The sequence below is a fragment of the Myxocyprinus asiaticus genome, chromosome 49 (genome assembly GCF_019703515.2).
Source record: "Myxocyprinus asiaticus isolate MX2 ecotype Aquarium Trade chromosome 49, UBuf_Myxa_2, whole genome shotgun sequence".
NCBI lineage: Eukaryota > Metazoa > Chordata > Actinopteri > Cypriniformes > Catostomidae > Myxocyprinus > Myxocyprinus asiaticus.
In genome coordinates, this window is record NC_059392.1 from 9,412,742 (window position 1) to 9,433,606 (window position 20,865).

Consider the following 20,865-nt stretch of genomic DNA (forward strand, 5'->3'; position numbering starts at 1 on the left):
GTGGCAGTCCTGGCTCACTTGGTGCCCTAAACAAGAAAAGACATGACCGAAGAAAAAAAAAAACACTTAAGTTCTTTCAACTAAGTGTACGACTTGGGCCCTATGATTTCTGTAGTGCTATAAAACACGGAATTTCATGGAACTTGACATGAGGGATAAAATGAACATATGAATGCACAATTAATCAAATTAAAAGCCTGATATGTCCAAGTGTGATTATTATACCACAAAAAAAAATGCATTTTAATTAAATAAATATATAGTCTGCATGTGCTGTGCGCTTCAAAGTAAATGTGCGAAGCCGTTCATACACTGAAAACACAGCATCATCAGCATTACGCGTCCTCTGCATGTGTGTAGTAGTTGACTTTGAAGCACGCAGCACATGCAGACTATACAGGTGCATCTCAATAAATTAGAATGTCGTGGAAAAGTTCATTTATTTCAGTAATTCAACTCAAATTGTGAAACTCGTGTATTAAATAAATTCAGTGCACACAGACTGAAGTAGTTTAAGTCTTTGGTTCTTTTAATTGTGATGATTTTGGCTCACATTTAACAAAAACCCACCAATTCACTATCTCAAAAAATTAGAATACATCATAAGACCAATAAAAAAAACATTTTTAGTGAATTGTTGGCCGTCTGGAAAGTATGTTCATTTACTGTATATGTACTCAATACTTGGTAGGGGCTCCTTTTGCTTTAATTACTGCCTCAATTTGGCGTGGCATGTAGGTAATCAGTTTGTGGCACTGCTGAGGTGGTATGGAAGCCCAGGTTTCTTTGACAGTGGCCTTCAGCTCATCTGCATTTTTTTGGTCTCTTGTTTCTCATTTTCCTCTTGACAATACCCCATAGATTCTCTATGGGGTTCAGGTCTGGTGAGTTTGCTGGCCAGTCAAGCACACCAACACCATGGTCATTTAACCAACTTTTGGTGCTTTTGGCAGTGTGGGCAGGTGCCAAATCCTGCTGGAAAATGAAATCAGCATCTTTAAAAAGCTGGTCAGCAGAAGGAAGCATGAAGTGCTCCAAAATTTCTTGGTAAACGGGTGCAGTGACTTTGGTTTTCAAAAAACACTATGGACCAACACCAGCAGATGACATTGCACCCCAAATCATCACAGACTGTGGAAACTTAACACTGGACTTCAAGCAACTTGGGCTATGAGCTTCTCCACCCTTCCTCCAGACTAATTGGACTTTGGTTTCCAAATGAAATACAAAACTTGCTCTCATCTGAAAAGAGGACTTTGGAACACTGGGCAACAGTCCAGTTCTTCTTCTCCTTAGCCCAGGTAAGACGCCTCTGACGTAGTCTGTGGTTCAGGAGTGGCTTAACAAGAGGAATACAACAACTGTAGCCAAATTCCTTGACATGTCTGTGTGTGGTGACTCTTGATGCCTTGACCCCAGCCTCAGTCTATTCCTTGTGAAGTTCACCCAAATTCTTGAATCGATTTTGCTTGACAATCATAAGGCTGCGGTTCTCTTGGTTGGTTGTGCATCTTTTTCTTCCACACTTTTTCCTTCCACTCAACTTTCTGTTAACATGCTTGGATACAGCACTCTGTGAACAGCCAGCTTCTTTGGCAATGAATGTTTGTGGCTTACCCTCCTTGTGAAGGGTGTCAATGATTGTCTTCTGGACAACTGTCAGATCAGCAGTCTTCCCCATGATTGTGTAGCCTAGTGAACCAAACTGAGAGACCATTTTGAAGGCTCAGGAGACCTTTGCAGGTGTTTTGAGTTGATTAGCTGATTGGCATGTCACCATATTCTAATTTTTTGAGATAGTGAATTGGTGGGTTTTTGTTAAATGTGAGCCAAAATCATCACAATTAAAAGAACCAAAGACTTAAACTACTTCAGTCTGTGTGCACTGAATTTATTTAATACACGAGTTTCACAATTTGAGTTGAATTACTGAAATAAATGAACTTTTCCACGACATTCTAATTTATTGAGATGCACCTGTATATATTTTTTTTTTATTAAATCGCAGTTTCACAATCATACTAGGCCATATAAAAAAACAAAATAACTCTAATGTTGTGTTTTAGATTATGCTGTGAGGATGTGATAGAAGCACTTTATTTGTAACTGAATATGCATGTTTACATGCACAGAAATACATGGATAACAACCAAAAATCAGCAAGCTTCTTACCAAAACCGATGTTTGATGTCAAAACATCAACAGGCATGCGCACAACACTTGCACCTACTGGATAAGCCTGTAAGAATGCCAGTAAAGGTGTTTAGGCCTACAAGCAAAATTAGGGTAATGGGCTTCAGTTTCAAACAATATACATGTGCTGACTGGTTTTTGCTTAAACCTTTTATGACCTTACATAGGGCTGGGTGATATGGCCAAAAATATAATCACAATATTTTTTTCTTGTCGTCCGATATTGACATTTATTACGATATACATTCCATACCATAAACTTCCAACATGAGGTTTGTCTGTCCTCTTTTAGATTAAATTTGCCAATTTCATCTTCTTCAGCGGACGTTTGACTCCATTAAAATACTTTGTGACGCTCCACACTCCAGCTCAGTAGGTGGTGGTAATGTACTATAAGCTGGATTGCAAATCTCCAATAAACATCACAAGAAGAAGAAACATTTTCTTGCCTGTGACAGCGCTATGGATCATTATTTTTTATTTTTTTTAACTAAATAGTATTTAAATAAAGAGCAACAGTTGCTGTTGTGTTTAGTCAATAGCTGTATTGCATTGTCAGTGCAGTCTTGTTCGGTACACAACACTATCATATTAGTTAAATAGCTAGCTAGCAGTTACCGAGCCTCATTACCGGTTTCAATTACAGCAGGGTTATGAAGCCGCTATCCTGCTAATACTTCCTAACATGCTGATTTCATGACTGTGATTCAGTTAGCTAATTGTGTGAATAATTTTGCCGAACTGCTTGCGTTTTTAGCAAGACGTACCTGATCTGATCGTCTAGATTTAGAACATAAGCTAAATATCGAAAATTTTAAAGTTTATCATTGATATCGGATTTTCTTTCAATAAATATCGATATAGTTTTATCGCCCAGCCCTAACCTTACCCTGATAAAGGAAAACCTTTTTAAATGTAATATGTATAGGCCTAGTAGGTTTAAGAATGTGCATGTAAATGCAGTCAAGTAAATTTTATTTTGCCAACAATTATTAAAGTTGCGTTCAAAGTCCATCTTGAAAACTTGAGGCGGCATTGGCATGATGCATGACTCATTTAAAATACAATGGTCAAACTAGATTCTGTGTCTTTACAGCTTGTATTTGTGTAAATGCCAGGCAAAAGAGGCAGCTTGCGACAAAAGATCTCCCTGATCAGGAAAGACACCTGAGCAAACACCTGTGTGTCAAAATCCAGGCCGACAGGGTCTTGCATCTCCCTCTGCTCTGCCTTGACAACTCATGATAAATGGCCATTATTAAGAGAGTAATAACCCTGGCATTGGTTATACGGCTCTAAGAGATGTAGTCCAGTGACAGGAATCCCTGGGCACAATTACCAAGCTAATATGGGACAATGGCAATGCCAGATGTTGCACCAGTTTGGCTGTGAGACTGGACCTGTGTGTTGGTTGCGAGTCTAGTGCAAGGTGGCAGTCATGTTGTTTACCATGGCTGGCAATTTTCAGCTGCAGGGCAATATGTGTCGGGAGGCAGATTGGCTTGGCAGAGGGTGGAATGGGGACTTGGCTTGTCTCATACCCCTCCCAGTCCGATCTTTCTGCTCCGACACATCAACCATGTTGGGTGAGGATAGCAACTAAGAACTTGCTCTAAAATTGAAGAGCCCCAACACGTCATGACAATTGCGAGGTGAAATGTCCACTCAAAAGACTCATACCTCGGTTCTTCGCATCGCACGTGTAACACTCTATCAGTTGAGCTACCACACAGTTTAAATGCTCTTGAACAAGCTTGTAAATGTAGTTGGTTATTTAATCCAAACGTTAAAATGTGTATCACCTTTTAAGTCATGCACTACAGTAAAAGTGTTTAGATGTCATAAGATAGCATTGTGTGAGGAACATGGCGAAAAGTACGTGTTTCTGAACTGATAATCTGCTGTTTTATCGACCACTGGTTTGTGTGAAAGGCATTAAAAGTCATTTTTGTTTCAGCGCCTCTAGTGTTCATTTCACCAGGAAACTGCCATGAGCCATGTAAAAATAATTTTGCAAAAATTTATGTATAGCAATATGTTTGTGAATCCTAGAAACACAAAATTCTGACAGAAAATCTGCTTTCTCATACAGCTTTGTTGTCAGCAATGGTGTGACATCCAAAAGTGGGACGATTCTATTCACTGTGGAACATAGTGACCGTATCCCACCCACCCTGAGCATCAACAAAGGCCTTCAGCTCACAGAGGGAACAGTAAAGATAATTTCCACTGATGACGTGAAACTGACTGATCCAGACACAGCTCTGGAGAATCTCACCTATAATGTTATTCAAAGCCCACAATATGGCAAGTTGCTCTTGAAAGGATTGCCACTTTCTAAGCCCCGTTTCACACAATTGGACATCAACAACATGGATCTGATTTACCACCATCTGAATGGGCGAGCTAAGATCGACAGGTTCACCTTCCAGCCCACTGATGGAACTAACACAGGTTATTTGGAGTACGGACAGCTGAAGACTGAGCCTGCGGTGTTCACTATACAGGTAGACTGCTGAAATCTCACTAAGAACATTTAACCACAACCAATGAACATAAATTATATTTCTTCTTAAAGGAATGTTCCACGAATGGGGCCAGTCCATAAATTTTATGGTTTCAAAAGTATAGCCACTAGACGTAAAAAGTATATGTGATAACATGATTTTAGTGTGATAAAATCACTTTCCAGGAAAACAGGGTTTATTGGCGTTACACTGTCATGACAATAAAGTTGTAAAATTGGATATAACTTTACGCAGATAAGGACAGTAAGCAATTTCACTACACTAAATCATGTTATGTTATATTTATTATAAAAATTTTTGGGATGCTGAAATAATTTTCTGTGGTAATCATTATTATGCAACAAATGCTGTCGATTGAGCTTAAGTCTGTGTCCACATTAATCCGGATAAATTTGAAAATGCTGTTTTCGTTTTCGAAACGCTCTCCGTCCACACCGCCGTTTTCAAACGTTTTCCAAAAGTTGCTCGTCCACACTGAAATGTATGAAAATGCTTAAATTTCCTTACTGCGCATACGAAAAAACGTAAGAAACTTTGCCCTGCATCATTTCCAAGTATGGTCTGAAACGCAATTCTCCTCATGTTCCGCCACCATGACAGTGCTATCAAAGTGAATAATGGGCACAACAGCTATGCTACAGCATGGGCCGCCATCTTGATTGTTTTGGGTTGAATGGATCACATGACTGCATCACATGACATCAAATAAGTCATTGTTTTCAGATATCTCAGTTTTCCCTGTTCACACTACAATGCGAAGACTGCATTTTCAAATGTATCCACTTGGGTCTTGGTAGAGCGTTTTCGAAAAGCTCAGTTATCGCTGGACAAATATGCTGTCTCAGTGTGGACAGAAGGCCAAAAAAAAAAAAAAACTAGCTAAATTAATACGTTTTTAAACGAAAACATATTAGTGTGGACGTGGCCTAACTTGTATTGAACCCGGGAATATTCCTTTAAAATGTAAACATACAACAACTCACCCACAAAATACTGATTTTCAGCAGACCCTTAAAATAATTTACCATGGTAAACATGGTTTCAGTCATAATGCTGTAGATACTAAAGTTATTGTTAATTATATTATGCAGATTTTATTTATAAAAGATCAATGGGCCTATTTGATGTCCTCACAAAATATTAGAATAAATGCCATGGTTACAGCAATTAGGCTATTTTTACTAAATAAAATCATTATAAATGAATTCAGTATCTCCTTTTGTAAGAATCTTTCAGAATCTTTTGTTATTATCTTTTTTTAATGACTTTGGAGGCTAAAACCAAGTTAGCATAGTTTTATTTTAGTAATATATCGCTATGGTTACCACGATCAACTTTTGCAAGGGGACTTTACCATATTCACTGTTTAATTTTAGCCTTGTTCAGGTAACTCTCAAGAAAAAGGACTTACATACTAAACAGTGGGCACAGATTAACGAGTTAACAAAGCGCTCCCGGTTGTATTGCATGTTAAACAGCGAGGCTTAACTGGCCAGGTGCGCGTGCAGGTCCGGTGCCTTTCACCATGTCAAAGCGTCGTACTCTCGAGGCCTGCGACACAATTTAATATTCTGTAAACGGTCAGCGAGGCGGCAAACGCGCTGGCCAGCACATCCAGCCTTAAGCCACCGAGAAAAAAAAACCCACTCCCGCCAGCACAGGTGAACCAGATGAAAACTTTGTTCGCGCCCTGTGGGAGCTTGGCTGAACTTGCACACTGCGACGTGAGCCAAAAACTCGTGCTTGTCTAAACGCGCGACCTCTGAGGCCCGGGTGGTCATAAATAATATCTACCTATCTCCTGTTTACAGCGCAGATTGTTACTATATATATATATATATATATATATATATATATATATATATATATATATATATAATGTAGGCTATTCAATAAATGTATTCTGCACCATTTTAATCATAAAATATATCATATTAAAAAAATAAAAATAAACATAATACAGTATATTGTAATGTATTATTATAATTTATGTTTATTGTATAATTTATTATTTGCATATTTCGTGATATATTATATTTATATTAATTGTATTTAATTAAAATGCACTTTTCTTTTAAAAATAACATTTGAAGATACACAAATTCAAAGCACTTGCTTTTTAATCTTAGAAAAACACCCAAACTCTCAATCTGAAATCTCATTTTACTGTTAATAAAATAAAATACAACTATTTAAATGTAATACATAATTAAACAAAAAATATGTAAACAAACTATATATATATATATATATATATATATATATATATATATATATATATATATATATATATATATATATAATTATTTTTATTATAATTTTTTTTTTTTTTTTTTTTTTTTTTGCTAAAGTAAGCAAAGACAATGAAATGCAAGCTTTTCTTGTATGTGATTATGTAATGGTTCCCTCTAGTGGTAATGTAAATGTAATGCAGGTTGAATGACTGTTCACTGTAGCTTGAATTGATCTAATTTCCCTTTACAGATAGAGATATTGGACAAAACACCTCCCAATCTTGTAAATAAACAGATTCCAAGTACTGTGGAGAATCTTTCGGATGGCAAACAGGTTATCTACATCACCTCCAAAGAGCTGCAAGCCTCAGATCCAGACAGCCCAGTCGACACACTCGAATTCACAATCACAAGGCCTCCACATTTTGGTTACCTTGAGAATGCCCTCACAGGCAGGTGCATGGTTCACCAATGGTCTGGACTGTCTTTATTATGCACAGATTGTGTCCCAATTATAATGTAATTTCTTGGCCATTTTTAGGTGCCTATATCAAAGGGCGCTTTACCCAGAAGGATCTGGACCAGAAAGCAGTACGCTATGTCATACCTGCAGATATGGAAGTGACAGCAGACAGCTTTGAGTTCCAAGTCATAGATCCTGCAGGAAACACCATGCTTCCAGAGGTGTATGTGTACTTTTATCCTTTGTTTTGATTCCAATACAGAGTCTAAACCAACATATGCACAAATGCAGCTACTGAATATTAAAGGTGCACTACTGTAAGTTTAACTAAATGTAAAGTACTTTTTACAAATATTGTTGTGCTCAAAAGTTAGCATACCCTTGGAGAATTGGTAATATACTGTATGTACCATTTTTAAAGAAAACATGAGTGAGTAGGCAAAACACATTTCTTTTATTTCTTATGGGATTCATATTCATAACATGCTGCATTCATCATGCCATCAATTTTCACAAGATTCCCCATGCCTTTAGAGCTCACACACCCCCAAACATCAGTGAGCCACCACCATGCTTCACAGTGGGGATGGTATTCTTTTCACTATAGGCCTTGTTGACCCCTTTCCAACATAGCGCTTATGGTTGTAACCATAAAGCTCTATTTTGGTCTCGTCACTCCATTACAGTGTGCCAGGAGCTGTGAGGCGTGTCAAGGTGTTGTCGGGCATATTGTAACCGGGCTTTTTTGTGGCATTGGTGCAGTAAAGGCTTTCTGGCAACTCAACGATGCAGCTCATTTTTTTTCAAGTATCATCGTATTGTGCTCCTTGAAACAACCACACCGTCTTTTTCCAGAGCAGTCTGTATTTCTCCTGAGGTTACCTGTGGGTTTTTCTTTGTATCCCGAACAATTCTTCTGGCAGTTGTGGCTGAAATCTTTCTTGGTCTACCTGACCTTGGCTTGGTATCAAGAGATCCCCAATTTTCCACTTCTTAATAAGTGATTGAACAGTACTGACTGGCATTTTCAAGGCTTTGGATATTTTTTTATATCCTTTTCCATCTTTATAAAGTTCCATTACCTTGTTACGCAGGTCTTTTTACAGTTCTTTTCTGCTCCCCATGGCTCAGTATCTAGCCTGCTCAGTGCACCCACATGAGAGCTAACAAATTCATTGACTATTTATACACATACACTAATTGCAATTTTAAAAGCCACAGGTGTGGAAAATTAACCTTTAATTGCCATTTAAATCTGTGTGTGTCACCTTATGTGTCTGTAACAAGGCCAAACATTCAAGGGTATGTAAACTTTTAATCAGGGCCATTTGGGTGATTTCTGTTATCAATATGATTAAAAAAGGAGCCAAAATTTATTATGTGATAATAAATGGCTTCATATGATCACTATCCTTAAATAAAAGACTTATTTTTATTTAAGATTGATTATTTTCAAAATCAATGCCAAAATGTTATAATTTCTGCCAGGGAATGCAAACTTTTGAGCACAACTTTATCTCTAAATTGATGTAGGCCTGCATGACGACTCCAGTCATTTCAGTTGCCAAGAGTAAGCTATTTTATTCTTCATAGGGCACATTTAACAATACTAATAATTTTAGTTGAACACTTAAATATATATCATGGATAAATATTCAATTTTCTCTAGTAATCAGCTTTACATTTTGCAATTTTCAGTGCAAATAAGGCAAGTTGCTTCCGCACATGAAATAGCTACATGCTTTCCAAAAGTTATATGGATTCTATTGGAATTCTGGACATTATGATTTCAGACCCAATGTGATTTTGGATTTTTCAACTGCCAACACAGGATGGAATTCAGGTGGTCTCGCGTGGAGATGTCTGCTTCCTGTTACCGTGTTTGTGAGAATGCAGGAACTCTAGCAGTGCAGGTGGTCCGCAGTGGGAATAGCAAAGATCCAGCATACATCAGCATACAGGTGTGGTTTACTTACAGTATCCCCATCAGACATTTTTGCATCAATTCACATGTGTTTACCTTTTCATGTGGCGCTACTGATAGCATGTTGTGCTAACAAACCCCATAGACACAGTTCTGGTCCCATGGAAATCAGGAAGTAATCATGTTCACATAAACAATAGTGAGCGCAATTCAGTTTATTCCACTGACGGTTAGGCTTAGGGTTGGGGTTAGGCCATATGGCTCATACAATATGCATTTCTGTTTAATATATTACATCATTTACAATTAAAAGTATAATGTGCTTTACAACTCACTTTTGGCACCTTTCTGTGGACAAATCACACAGAAACTGAAGCTCACATGAACTTCAAACTTTTGCCACTGGGGGCAGCGATTCGAATTTCAGTAAGCTCAGACTGATTATAGAGAACATTAGTGTGAAATGTTTAAATTCTATGTTTAGAAGTAACTCTGTCATCCCTTACAAAAATCGAGAGTTCATGGCAAACTTGCAGCAAATTCGCACTGATCATTTTCAGATGCAAATGCGCTTTGCGGCAAACTTGCAGCAAATTGTCCATTGTTGCCAAAGGTTTGCCAGAGGTTCACTACTACTGACAAAGAGCTGCAAACTTCTGGCAAACATTTGCAGCGAATCAAAAGCTCATTTTCATGTGAAAATAACGAACGTCAAATTTGCTGCAAATTTGTGGGAAGTTTGCGGCTAGTTTAAATTTTTTTGTAAGGTATGGCGGAGCAAAAGTTTGAAGAGAAATGACTGAGCAAGTGAATTAAAGTCAGTTTATTTTAAGCAACATACCAGAATAATAACACCTCATTTACAACTAAAAGGAGAAATCACTTTACAACTCACTTTTGGCGGCACTCTGTGGACAAATCACACAGAAACTGGAGCTCACGTGAACTTCAATTTTTGGCCACTGGGGGCAGTGATACAAATTTCATTTATAACTAACATTAGTTTGAACTGTTTCGATTCTATGTTTAGAAGTAACTTCTGTCATAGCGGAGCAACAGTTTGAAGATAAATGTCTGAGCAAGTGCATTAAAGTCAATATATTTAAAGCAACATGCCTGAATAATAACACCTCATTTACAACTAAAAGGACAATTTACTTTACAACTCACTTTTGGCGCCACTCTGTGGACAAATCACACGGAAACTGTAGCTCATGTGAACTTCAAACTTTGGCCACTGGGGTCAGTGATTCGAATTTCGGTAAGCTTGGATCGATTTCAGCTGAAGAACTTTAGACTTTCTGTCGACGAATGCACAATGTGATCAGTCTAGAAAATCTTCCCCTCACCATGTCAAGCCAGGTTTGACATGGTGTCAGACGCGTTGATTCTTCGCATCTCGTCTTGATGCGCCATATTTGAACTGAATGATATTTGAATACAGATGGGGTGGATGGATGGGACAATTAATGCTTTTTTGTTTTTCAGGTAGAAGAAGGAACAGCCAAAGTTGGGAGAGACTTCACTCACAGTTCTGCCAGTCTTATACAGTTTGATGCAGGTGGCTCAAAAATCACCTCAAACTTTGTCTGTTTTTATTTACTTTGATTCTTTATCTTAGTTTGAGAATATGCGAAATAACCAATTTATCTTTGTCTTAGGCATACATAACAAAATGTGGAACATTTACCTCAAAGATGATGGGCTAGAAGAGAACCATGAGAAATTTGTGGTGGTTTTGAAGACTCCGAAGAATGCTATTTTGGGACAGCGGAACAAGGCTGTAGTTGAGATTGTGGATCCTAGAAATGGTAAAGTCTGACCTGTATCCCTTATCTTGCAGAGGCTAGTGTATGCTTAATTTTTCATGTCCCGTTCCGTCTCGCATAGGGTTGAGCGCTCAGCCTTTAAAAGTATACTCTTTTGACCACAAGCCCATATGGACGTGTTCGACACATGCGCACTACGGCTGTCTAGAAAAACTAAGGCTAAAATATTTTGGTTGTCCATGTGCCGCTATGTCACGCGACTGTGCACAAGATATAACGGCACGCTGAAAACGTATAAGCCCAAAACATTATTTTATGCAAATACATTAAAGCAGGCGCTTCTAGCTATACAAGCTCGATTTTGCGTGTTGTTGCATTCCAAAAATGTGATAGACTGCAACTTATAACACAACGCAAGTAAGCATTGCAGCCTGGGGCACTATAGCGAACATTAGTGTGAACTGTTCGCTTCTATGTTTAGAAATAATTATCATGGCAAAACTCATAATAAAACTGGTGTTTTTTACCGCCACAGTAATTCAAGAATGCACGTTAAGCATGTCCAACCAGATTGCACGTTGGCCAAGCGCTCGCATCTGTGTACTTGTACATGCATAAACTATGTTTCTGGCCTAACTCTACATACCCACCATATTACACATATTTCTATATTATTTGAGAAAATGTTTCCCCTCCAGGCTGGTGTAATCCAAATGACCTTATTGTTGAAGAAGATGAGAAGCAACATCCTTTCCAAAGCCCTCCAAATATCCACGAACCTGATCCACCACAAGTTGAGGAATACACTGCAGACCCAAGGACTGCAATCCTTTGGGAGAACTATCCGCCGAGAGGGGACGTACCATATCGCACTCACTTCAGTCATTACAGTGAAGGTAAACCTCAGGATCAGTCCTTTAGCAGTCAAGGCCAGAGACAACTGCGGATCCTTGGTCGAAACAGACACAAAGTGAGTGAGAGCACCTTTTTTCCTAATTTATTTATTTAACACCTGAATAATTACTATAACACTATTCACTTTAGAAATGATCATGTTTTTTTAGACATATCTGTCAGAGATGGACAACAGAAATCAAGAAAGAGTTTGGAGAGTAGGTTTTATTCTTTTTTCTTTTGTGCTTACAGTACCTAAATAAAAAAAAATTAAAAAAATTAATTCAGGCAATAATGATTCTGTTTTTCATTATGTATTTCATACCTTTTAGTCAGTCTGGCATAATAATTTGCTTAAAGGTGCACTCAGTAATTTTTTCCTCATTAAAAAAGTTTTACTCCCAAAGTAATGAATAGTAATTTTGAAAAAAAAAATTATAAAATCATAAGCACTCACATGAGATGAAGACTCCAGTCATATCGGTAACCTTATAAAAGCTGTTTTATTCTACATGGAGAGGGTCCCCTCATGGGGGCTGCCATGTTAGGATCACATGACTAGCCGAATACTAGAATACTGGCACACTGTTATTGTACACTTTCACTCACTAATTAAATTAATCATAGTTGACTATGAATAGTGAATTTCTACAATAGCTTCAGTAACTAAAAACTATTTTGTTTAAATGATGCATCCACGCCCCTAGGTGTCAGTGTAAATAATAATAATAAATAATAATAATAAATGTAAATAATTACTGAGTGCACCTTTAAGGCTGAGGTTAAGTTGTGACAAGTGTGACATATAATCATCTTCTCCATTAGTTCCATGGATTTATCCCAATGAGACCACAGGAAAAGATGTCAGAACCTCGAGTCCACTCTGAACTGGAGATCACTCCAATCTGGAATTGGTCCGGATCAGTAGAGACTCTCCAGAGAGACTCAGCCTTTTCTGTAATTGATTCAGGAGTGCGACAACACAAGGTATACTTCAGAATTTCCTCTAATACGAGACTAAAATCTATCTATCTATCTATCTGTCTGTCTGTCTGTCTGTCTGTCTGTCTGTCTGTCTGTCTATCTGTCTATCTATGTATCTATCAATGGTATTATTTAGTCTATCTATCTGTCTGTCTGTCTGTCTGTCTGTCTATCTATCTATGGTATTATTTAGTCTATCTATCTATCTATCTGTCTGTCTGTCTGTCTGTCTGTCTGTCTGTCTGTCTGTCTATCTGTCTATCTATGTATCTATCAATGGTATTATTTAGTCTATCTGTCTGTCTGTCTGTCTGTCTATCTATCTATGGTATTATTTAGTCTGTCTGTCTGTCTGTCTGTCTGTCTGTCTGTCTGTCTGTCTATCTATCTATGGTATTATTTAGTCTATATATCTATCTGTCTATCTATCTTGTGTACTGTCTTAAATGATACTTTATAATGCAAATGGGCTCACATTTCATCTTTGCTTTGTCTCTTTCAGTCTCAGAAGCCTGTAAGTATTGGTTGTCCTAATGGCTGGTCTCACTACCGGAGGAACTGTTATATTTTGGGTCCTGGTGTTGCAAGCTGGAGCAGCGCTCAACATGCTTGCATGCTGTGTGTAACACCATTTACTCTCAAAGAAACATATACGCACATACTTATTAGACACACATCTGTCCTTTCTACTCCTAAATATTGATGTCCTGTCTCCAAAATTAGGCTTGAAGGCGACTTGTCAAGTGTCCACTCGAAGACTGATATGAAGTGGATGTGGAGGTTTGCTGGAAAGCAAGCATTCTGGATTGGTATGCATATTAGTAGTAGTGCACAGACATTGTCATTACCAAAAAAATACCATGGAATTACCATGCTTTTTTTGGAAATGGTCCAATGGTAATACCAGGTTTATTTAGTTTCATGTTTTTTGGTCATGTACCGTGGATGACCATGTAAATACCATGGTATATGAATATGGTAATCATTCAGTTCCATTGTATATTTCAAATAACCATAGTACTATGATCTGATACCATCACTGTACTATATGGTTTACTTCAGTACTTTTTTTTAAAAACTGAATGTAAGCTTTCTTTGTACATAAGAAAACTGCTATGATTTTATACAGGTCTCACTGGTGGTCCAGAACAATGGTCTTGGATTGATGGCAGGCCTCTGACTTTCTCCAGACTCAATAAGGAAAGGGTGACCGATCATCAGGACCATGCTAGTTCTTCATGTGTTTTGGCTCAGAACCAGAAGATATGGATTCCAAAAAGCTGCATTGAAGGATCAGAGCACAGATACATTTGTTCAGCGCCTGCACAAATCAGTTAAAGCAGATATTTAATTTGTTATGATATTTAATATTGTTTTTGTTTCTTCTGAATGATTTCAATTAAAAATTAAAAATTTAGCAGTTAGTGTGCTGAATAATTACATTTTAATTCACAATGGCATGCATTCTTGATGTTATTAAAATATAAATATCCAATAATGTTGATAACAATAAAAAAAGATAACCTCTACAGAATTGTTTATTTGTGAATTGTCTACACGCCTGTCAAAATCTATTGTTACTACTCTTAAAACTGCGCTAACTTGATTTGCCTTCTCACATTTGATGACAATGTTAAATAGCTCCATGAGGCACTTACAATGGAAGTGAATGGGGCCAATTTTTTGAGGGTTTAAAGGCAGAAATGTGAAGCTTATAATGTTATAAAAGCACCTTCATTAATTCTTCTGTTAAAACTGAAGTATTGATAGAGCTGTAAAGTTTAAATCATCGTTTTTACAGTCATTATAGGGTTTTAGGGTTTGTTGACATTACATCGTCATGGCAACTAAGTTGTAAAATTGGCTATAACTGTACACAGAAAAGGTTAGTAAGCGATTTTATCACACTAAAATCATGTTAACATGCATGTTGTTTATGTTTTATGGCTATGCTTTTGCAAGAGAGAGCATTTTAACATTTACTGATTGGCCCCATTCACTTCTATTGTAAGTGCCTCACTGGAACCAAGATTTTTGCTTCTTTTTTTTTAAGAATAGTAGGAGGAAGTCCAAATTAATTATTGTGGTAATCAATATTATGCCACATATTCTGTCGACTGAGCTTAACTTGTTTTGAACATGGGATATTCCTTTAAAATTGGTTCTGCCTGTTTCCTCCCCGGAAGGGGAAACGATTGCGGCGGCCATGGTACAAATGTCATGTTTGTATCGTGGGATGTTGGCGGTCAGGGCCACTGGCATCCGACCCCTTATTCCAGGACTTGTGCCGTCTCAGTTCAGGACGTTTTCAATAAAGCAAAACCCAGAGTTAGAGGAAAATCCCTATTATGGTAAATATGAAGAAAAGATAAAGAAGCTACGGGGGTAAGGAGCTGTCAAATGGTGATGTAGGTTATTTGTAATGCAATACTGTTGGGAGTGTTAAATACTAATCTGATGTGTGTACTAATGTAAAATCAGTCTAAAACCTCAAGAATCTAAAGTCCGACTGAAGAAGCGCAGTGAGATGAAGACGGAGCCGCTCGGACACTCCATACAAGCAGAATTCATGAAGTATATGGAGAAGGAGGTGATGACAAGACCTAACACTTTTTTGTACCTAAAAATACATTTTATTATAAATGTTACATAACGCTTACATTATTAAGGAATATCAGATGCACCACAGAGAGTTTGTTTATTTTTCTGTCATATTTGTAGTTGGATCAATGAGGTGAAGCAGGTTCTGGGGGCTTCACAAAATATAAGGTATGACATTTGATCTGTCACCTGTAATTACATGCATACTAAATTGGAGATTTAAAAACAAAACATAAATAAGTTTATCATTTGTATCTCCTGCTTATTTTTTATTTTACTTTTTCTGTTTTCAATTGTATAGACATTAGGATAAATTCTGAATCTTGATTTGGTATAGGAAAAATCTGGATTTGAAATTGGAGAGGTAAGAAAAATATTTATAACGTCCACCATTGTGCCTGTACCAGAGTAATCCAAAATCACTTGCTTAAATGACTGGTGCCCTGTTGCTCTGACCCCCATCATCAGCAAATGCTTTGAGAGACTAATCAGAGATTACATCTGCTCTGTGCTGCCTCCATCACTGGACCCATTGCAGTTTGCTTACCGCAACAACTGCTCCACTGATGATGCCATTGCATCTACAATACACACTGCTCTCTCCCACCTGGAAAAAAGGAACACTTATGTAAGAATGCTGTTTGTAGACTACAGCTCAGCATTCAACACCATAGTGCCCTCCAAGCTTGATGTGAAACTCCGGGCTCTGGGCTTAAACAGCTCGCTGTGCAGTTGGATCCTGGACTTCCTGTCAAGCAGACGCCAGGTGGTTAGAATGGGCAGTAACATCTCCTCATCACTGACCCTCAACACTGGAGCCCCGCAGGGCTGTGTTCTTAGCCCACTCCTGTATTCCTGTACACACATGATTGTGTGGCAACACATAGCTCCAATGCCATCATTAAGTTTGCTGATGACACGACGGTGGTAGGTCTGATCACTGACAATGATGAAACAGCCTACAGAGAGGAAGTGCACACTCTGACACACTGGTGTCAGGAGCACAACCTCTCCCTCAACATCAGTAAGACAAAGGAGCTTGTGGTGGACTTCAGAAGAAAAGACAGAGAACACAATCCCATCACCATCAATGGAGCACCAGTGGAGAGAGTCAACAGCTTCAAGTTCCTGGGTGTCCACATCAATGAGGAACTCACATGGTCCGTCCACACTGAGGCCATTGTGAAGAAGGCTCATCAGCGCCTCTTCTTCCTGAGACGGCTGAGGAAGTTTGGAATGAACCACCACATCCTCACATGGTTCTACAAAAGCACTGTAGAGAGCATCCTGACTGGCTGCATCTCCACCTGGTACGGCAATAGCACTGCCCACAACCGGAAAGCCCTGCAAAGGGTGGTGCAAACTGCCAGACACATCATCGGAGGTGAGCTTCCCTCCCTCCAGGACATATATACCAGGCGGTGTGTAAAATAAGTTCGGAGGATCATCAGAGACTCCAGCCACCCGAGCCATGGGCTGTTCTCACTGCTACCATCAGGCAGGCGGTATCACAGCATCAGGACCTGCACCAGCCGACTTCATGATAGCTTCTTCCCCCAAGCAATCAGACTTTTGAACTCTTGATCTCTCACGATCAACATACATCAGCACTGCACTTTATTAATCTTATTGTCTCACTGTCATAAATTATATTCTCTTAACAACACACTGGCAACTGACTATCAACCAACAGCCTGAATGTCAATACAGTACAATACAACATACTGTACATTTTATATATACTATATATACTATTTTTTTTTTTTATTGTATAATGTGTATTCTATATTGTGTGCATTTTATAATGTACATTGTATGTTATTATTTGTATATTGTGTTGTGTGTAATTATGTGTATATTAGATTTTAAAATATGTTGTGTAAATTTGATGTTTACTGTAGATTGGTATGTCTCATCACTGTCACGACTGCTATGTTGCTCGGAACTGCACACATACATTTCATACACTATTGCACTTGTGTATATGGTTGTGTGACAATAAACGAGATTTGATTTGATTTTGATTTGATGATTACAAAAGACCAACAATTAAAAATAGCACTGATAGGTGCAAAAACGGTCCAGGACGCCTTCAAAACACAATGGAGGATCCTTTTTAGAGTTATAACTTGACATTGTGTCTTTTAAAATGTGGCACGAGATTTATGATAAGTCAAAGCAGTGCATGTTTTGGAAGAAAAACCTTTTAATCCAGACAGGCACATAAAGGTGTCCTGTGTAAGTCCACTTTGGATGAATCTCCCATGACAGGCCCAATCTCTCTTCTCTTCACCTGTGTGACTGACTGAGCACCAGTGGGCGGGGCCAAGAGTGCAATGACGGAAAAATAGGCGTTGCATATTCAGATGTATTTGGTCCTTGTGATGTCACAAGTTCCATGAATTCCAAAGATCCGTTTTTGCAGCTTGGTTTAAATAAATGCTCTTTTTTTCTATTGAGGAAGTTTTCAGTTCTGAAACTTACAGTATGTTTTTATAGTACAATGACATCTTACATGTCAAAAGATCAAGGAAAATTTGATTCCTCATGTCATGAATATAATATTTTCCTAGCAACAAACTTTGAGAATCTACATAATTTGCAGAAAACAAGAAAACCAGGAAGATTGTGTCATTGCATAATAAATTTGATATATGTTTGTGATGCCCTTTCTTTATTTTTAATCTGTATTTATATTGTTTTTGTTGAACGTATGTGAATATGACAGAATTGCTTTTGAATGTTTTGAATGGATTATTTGGTGTACATTTTTTGCCACAATTTTCTTTTTGGTGGAGCGTTTCTCTTCAGGATCATGGGTAGTGTAGTTCTTCACCAGGAATTCCACCATTAAACACAATTTTTGAAAAAATTAAGTTGAAATAACGCAGACTGATGGCTTCAACAGAAGCATATACCATCGATTAACAACATTAGAGCTCATGATAGGTCTGTCTTTAAAGGTTTATAAGTTAGCATTTAAAATCGATTCGCACATGCAGAAAATTCATGGATTTTACTTCCAGAACCTGACTGTTGTGCTCTATTAAGAGGAAATTGGACAATTAACCCTACTTAGCATAGTCTTAGCATGTAAACATTCTGTAATATGAACTAGAGGTAGACCGATATATCAGTTTTACCGATTAATCGGTGCCGATAGTTGCTTTTTGGAACTATCGTTATCGGCAAAAATCTATGTTGATGGTTGTCAATATTTTTTTCGTCATTTCAAAATAAGAGTCCCCGGTGTGTTTCAGGCTTGTTTATATTTAAATGTCCCACATAATGCACCAAATCTTCATTTTTTCTGGTTATTATTGGGATTTTGGTTGAACAAAAAACTGCGTCTGGGATTTTATTCATTTTGGACTCTTTGTCTTTGCCTGACATAATATAGAAAGAATTTTTTTGACATTCTATAAATAGATTTTAAAAACTATCAGCCTATTAATCTGTTATTGGCCTTTCCCACCACCTTAGGTACCGGTATTGGCAAAATACTTTAATATAAACTATTACATTAATTTAGAAAATAGTATAGACCACCACACCAATTGTGTTACTTTGGAGTTGATCAAACACTTTTTCTTCTTTGTGCAGCTTTGGATGCAGTATTTCTCAAAGAAAGACACAATTAGTGCAGTCATACCAGTGAGTTCTGTTTTATTCCTTTTTTTGTCATCAACTGTTCTGTTTTTGTTCCACAAATTATTTATGAACTGGATGTTAGTGAAATATTTAGATGAATTCAACTTTGATTTGATGACTTGTGAAACTTTAGATTTTTTAAGCAATTGAATCATGTAAATGAAATGTAAATATCAAGAACAATAGTGTTTTTCAACAATCTTGTAACACTCTCTTTAACTCAGGGTTCAACATTTGAAATTATTTTTGGTCATGCCAATTCATGCCCGAAGGTAAGAATATTACATCTTTTAAACATTGCAAATCAAAAGCTGTACTACATTTATTTGTGTCAAACCACCAAAAAAGTGGGGCTGTAAACCAGTAAACCGTCACTTGGTGGCATTAGTTCCTTTCAAGAGAAGGAACAAATAATGTACCTTTTTCTCTTTTGCTTTGAGCAAAATATATTGAATCTTGCACTCTGCTTATGATGGTCAATTGTCAAGGTATGTATCTTGCTTGACACTGGAGTGGATATTCATCTTCTGTATGAATGCATTTTGCCAATGTTTCCACAGTTTCTGTATGCCTTGCCCCAGGAAGAGGGCTATGAATTCTTTGTTGGCCAATGGGCCAACCATGAGCTGCACTTCACGTCTTTGATCAATGTTCAGGTATTATATTCTCCCCCTTTAATATCAACCATTGGTTTATGTTGGCTCAGAATTTAGTGAAAATGGTTTCAGTTTCAGACTATGGGAGAAAATGCACCCAGTCAGCTAATTTTATACCACTATACGGACCTACAGAAATGTTAGATATCACAATTATCAATTTTCACTAATCTGTTTTTAATTTACATTTCTGAAACTCTTTTTCAGACTGTCCACAAGGCACAATACTTGGCCAATCAGGTGCAGCTGTTTTACGGATCGCAGCGGCATGAGACTTTCCGATTGGTGGAGACCTTCAACCACAAACCGGCAGAGTTTAAACACATGTCTGTAATAGCAGAACTAGAACAGAGTGGAATAGGATCAGGAGTCATCAGAAATTAACCACTCAAAAGACAATAATGTTGTTGATATTGTTGCCCAGTATGGACTTTTGACCTTGGGGATCCACTTAATTAGTGGATCTCTTGGCTACAACTTGAGTGGAAAAACATGCCTTTTGCAATTCACACTGATACTCATGAGGTTCATACAGTACTGTAAATCATGCTTATCTGCTACCATGTATGCAGATTCGTCTTCAATTTTTAATTTCCCATATGACACCTTTCAATACCTGGATATGCATTCTGTGTGTGTACTAAAGGCCTGATAGGCCTTATAATACTGTGGTTGCCTGATCATGTGTTAATTCTGTGTTTAACATGCAAAGATGGAGGCATTTTATTGTGAATAGGAAGGTATTATGAAGAAGTATGTTGCATTTTGTATTCTGTATATGTTTGTAGGTTCACATAATACATCCCCATTACTGAAAGTGAATCAGATAACATTAGATGTAAGCATGTATAACCCTGATGTAAATACAACCTTGACCTGTAAAGTGAGATTGATAAATGGATTTGAATTTACTTCTGGGAAATAATTGTGTTCCTATTCCCAATGTGGTATAATTTATAATAAAGAGA

At 37.6% G+C, this 20,865-nt stretch overlaps 1 protein-coding gene and 1 pseudogene across 4 annotated transcripts in view; both read left to right on the top strand.

The window, feature by feature from the left end:
* frem1b (Fras1 related extracellular matrix 1b) overlaps positions 1–14,511 on the top strand; it is a 47,120-nt gene extending 32,609 nt beyond the window's left edge. Inside the window, exons 27-38 of one of the 4 annotated variants that reach the window (XM_051693190.1) lie at positions 4,286–4,700; positions 7,206–7,407; positions 7,497–7,639; positions 9,212–9,379; positions 10,831–10,903; positions 11,004–11,153; positions 11,810–12,081; positions 12,176–12,223; positions 12,831–12,992; positions 13,492–13,607; positions 13,713–13,798; positions 14,119–14,511. In XM_051693190.1, coding sequence (XP_051549150.1) covers positions 4,286–4,700; positions 7,206–7,407; positions 7,497–7,639; positions 9,212–9,379; positions 10,831–10,903; positions 11,004–11,153; positions 11,810–12,081; positions 12,176–12,223; positions 12,831–12,992; positions 13,492–13,607; positions 13,713–13,798; positions 14,119–14,327 — 2,044 coding nt within the window. In that variant the 3' untranslated portion in view covers positions 14,328–14,511. Of the gene's footprint in view, positions 1–4,285; positions 4,701–7,205; positions 7,412–7,496; positions 7,642–9,211; positions 9,380–10,830; positions 10,904–11,003; positions 11,154–11,809; positions 12,082–12,175; positions 12,224–12,830; positions 12,993–13,491; positions 13,608–13,712; positions 13,799–14,118 lie in introns of those variants that run through there. The other 3 variants (XM_051693191.1, XR_007896646.1, XM_051693193.1) reach the window with 3 other exon arrangements.
* A 666-nt stretch (positions 14,512–15,177) lies between these two features.
* Positions 15,178–20,765, top strand: LOC127437998 (ATP synthase mitochondrial F1 complex assembly factor 1-like; annotated as a pseudogene).
* Positions 20,766–20,865: the final 100 nt, after the last annotated feature.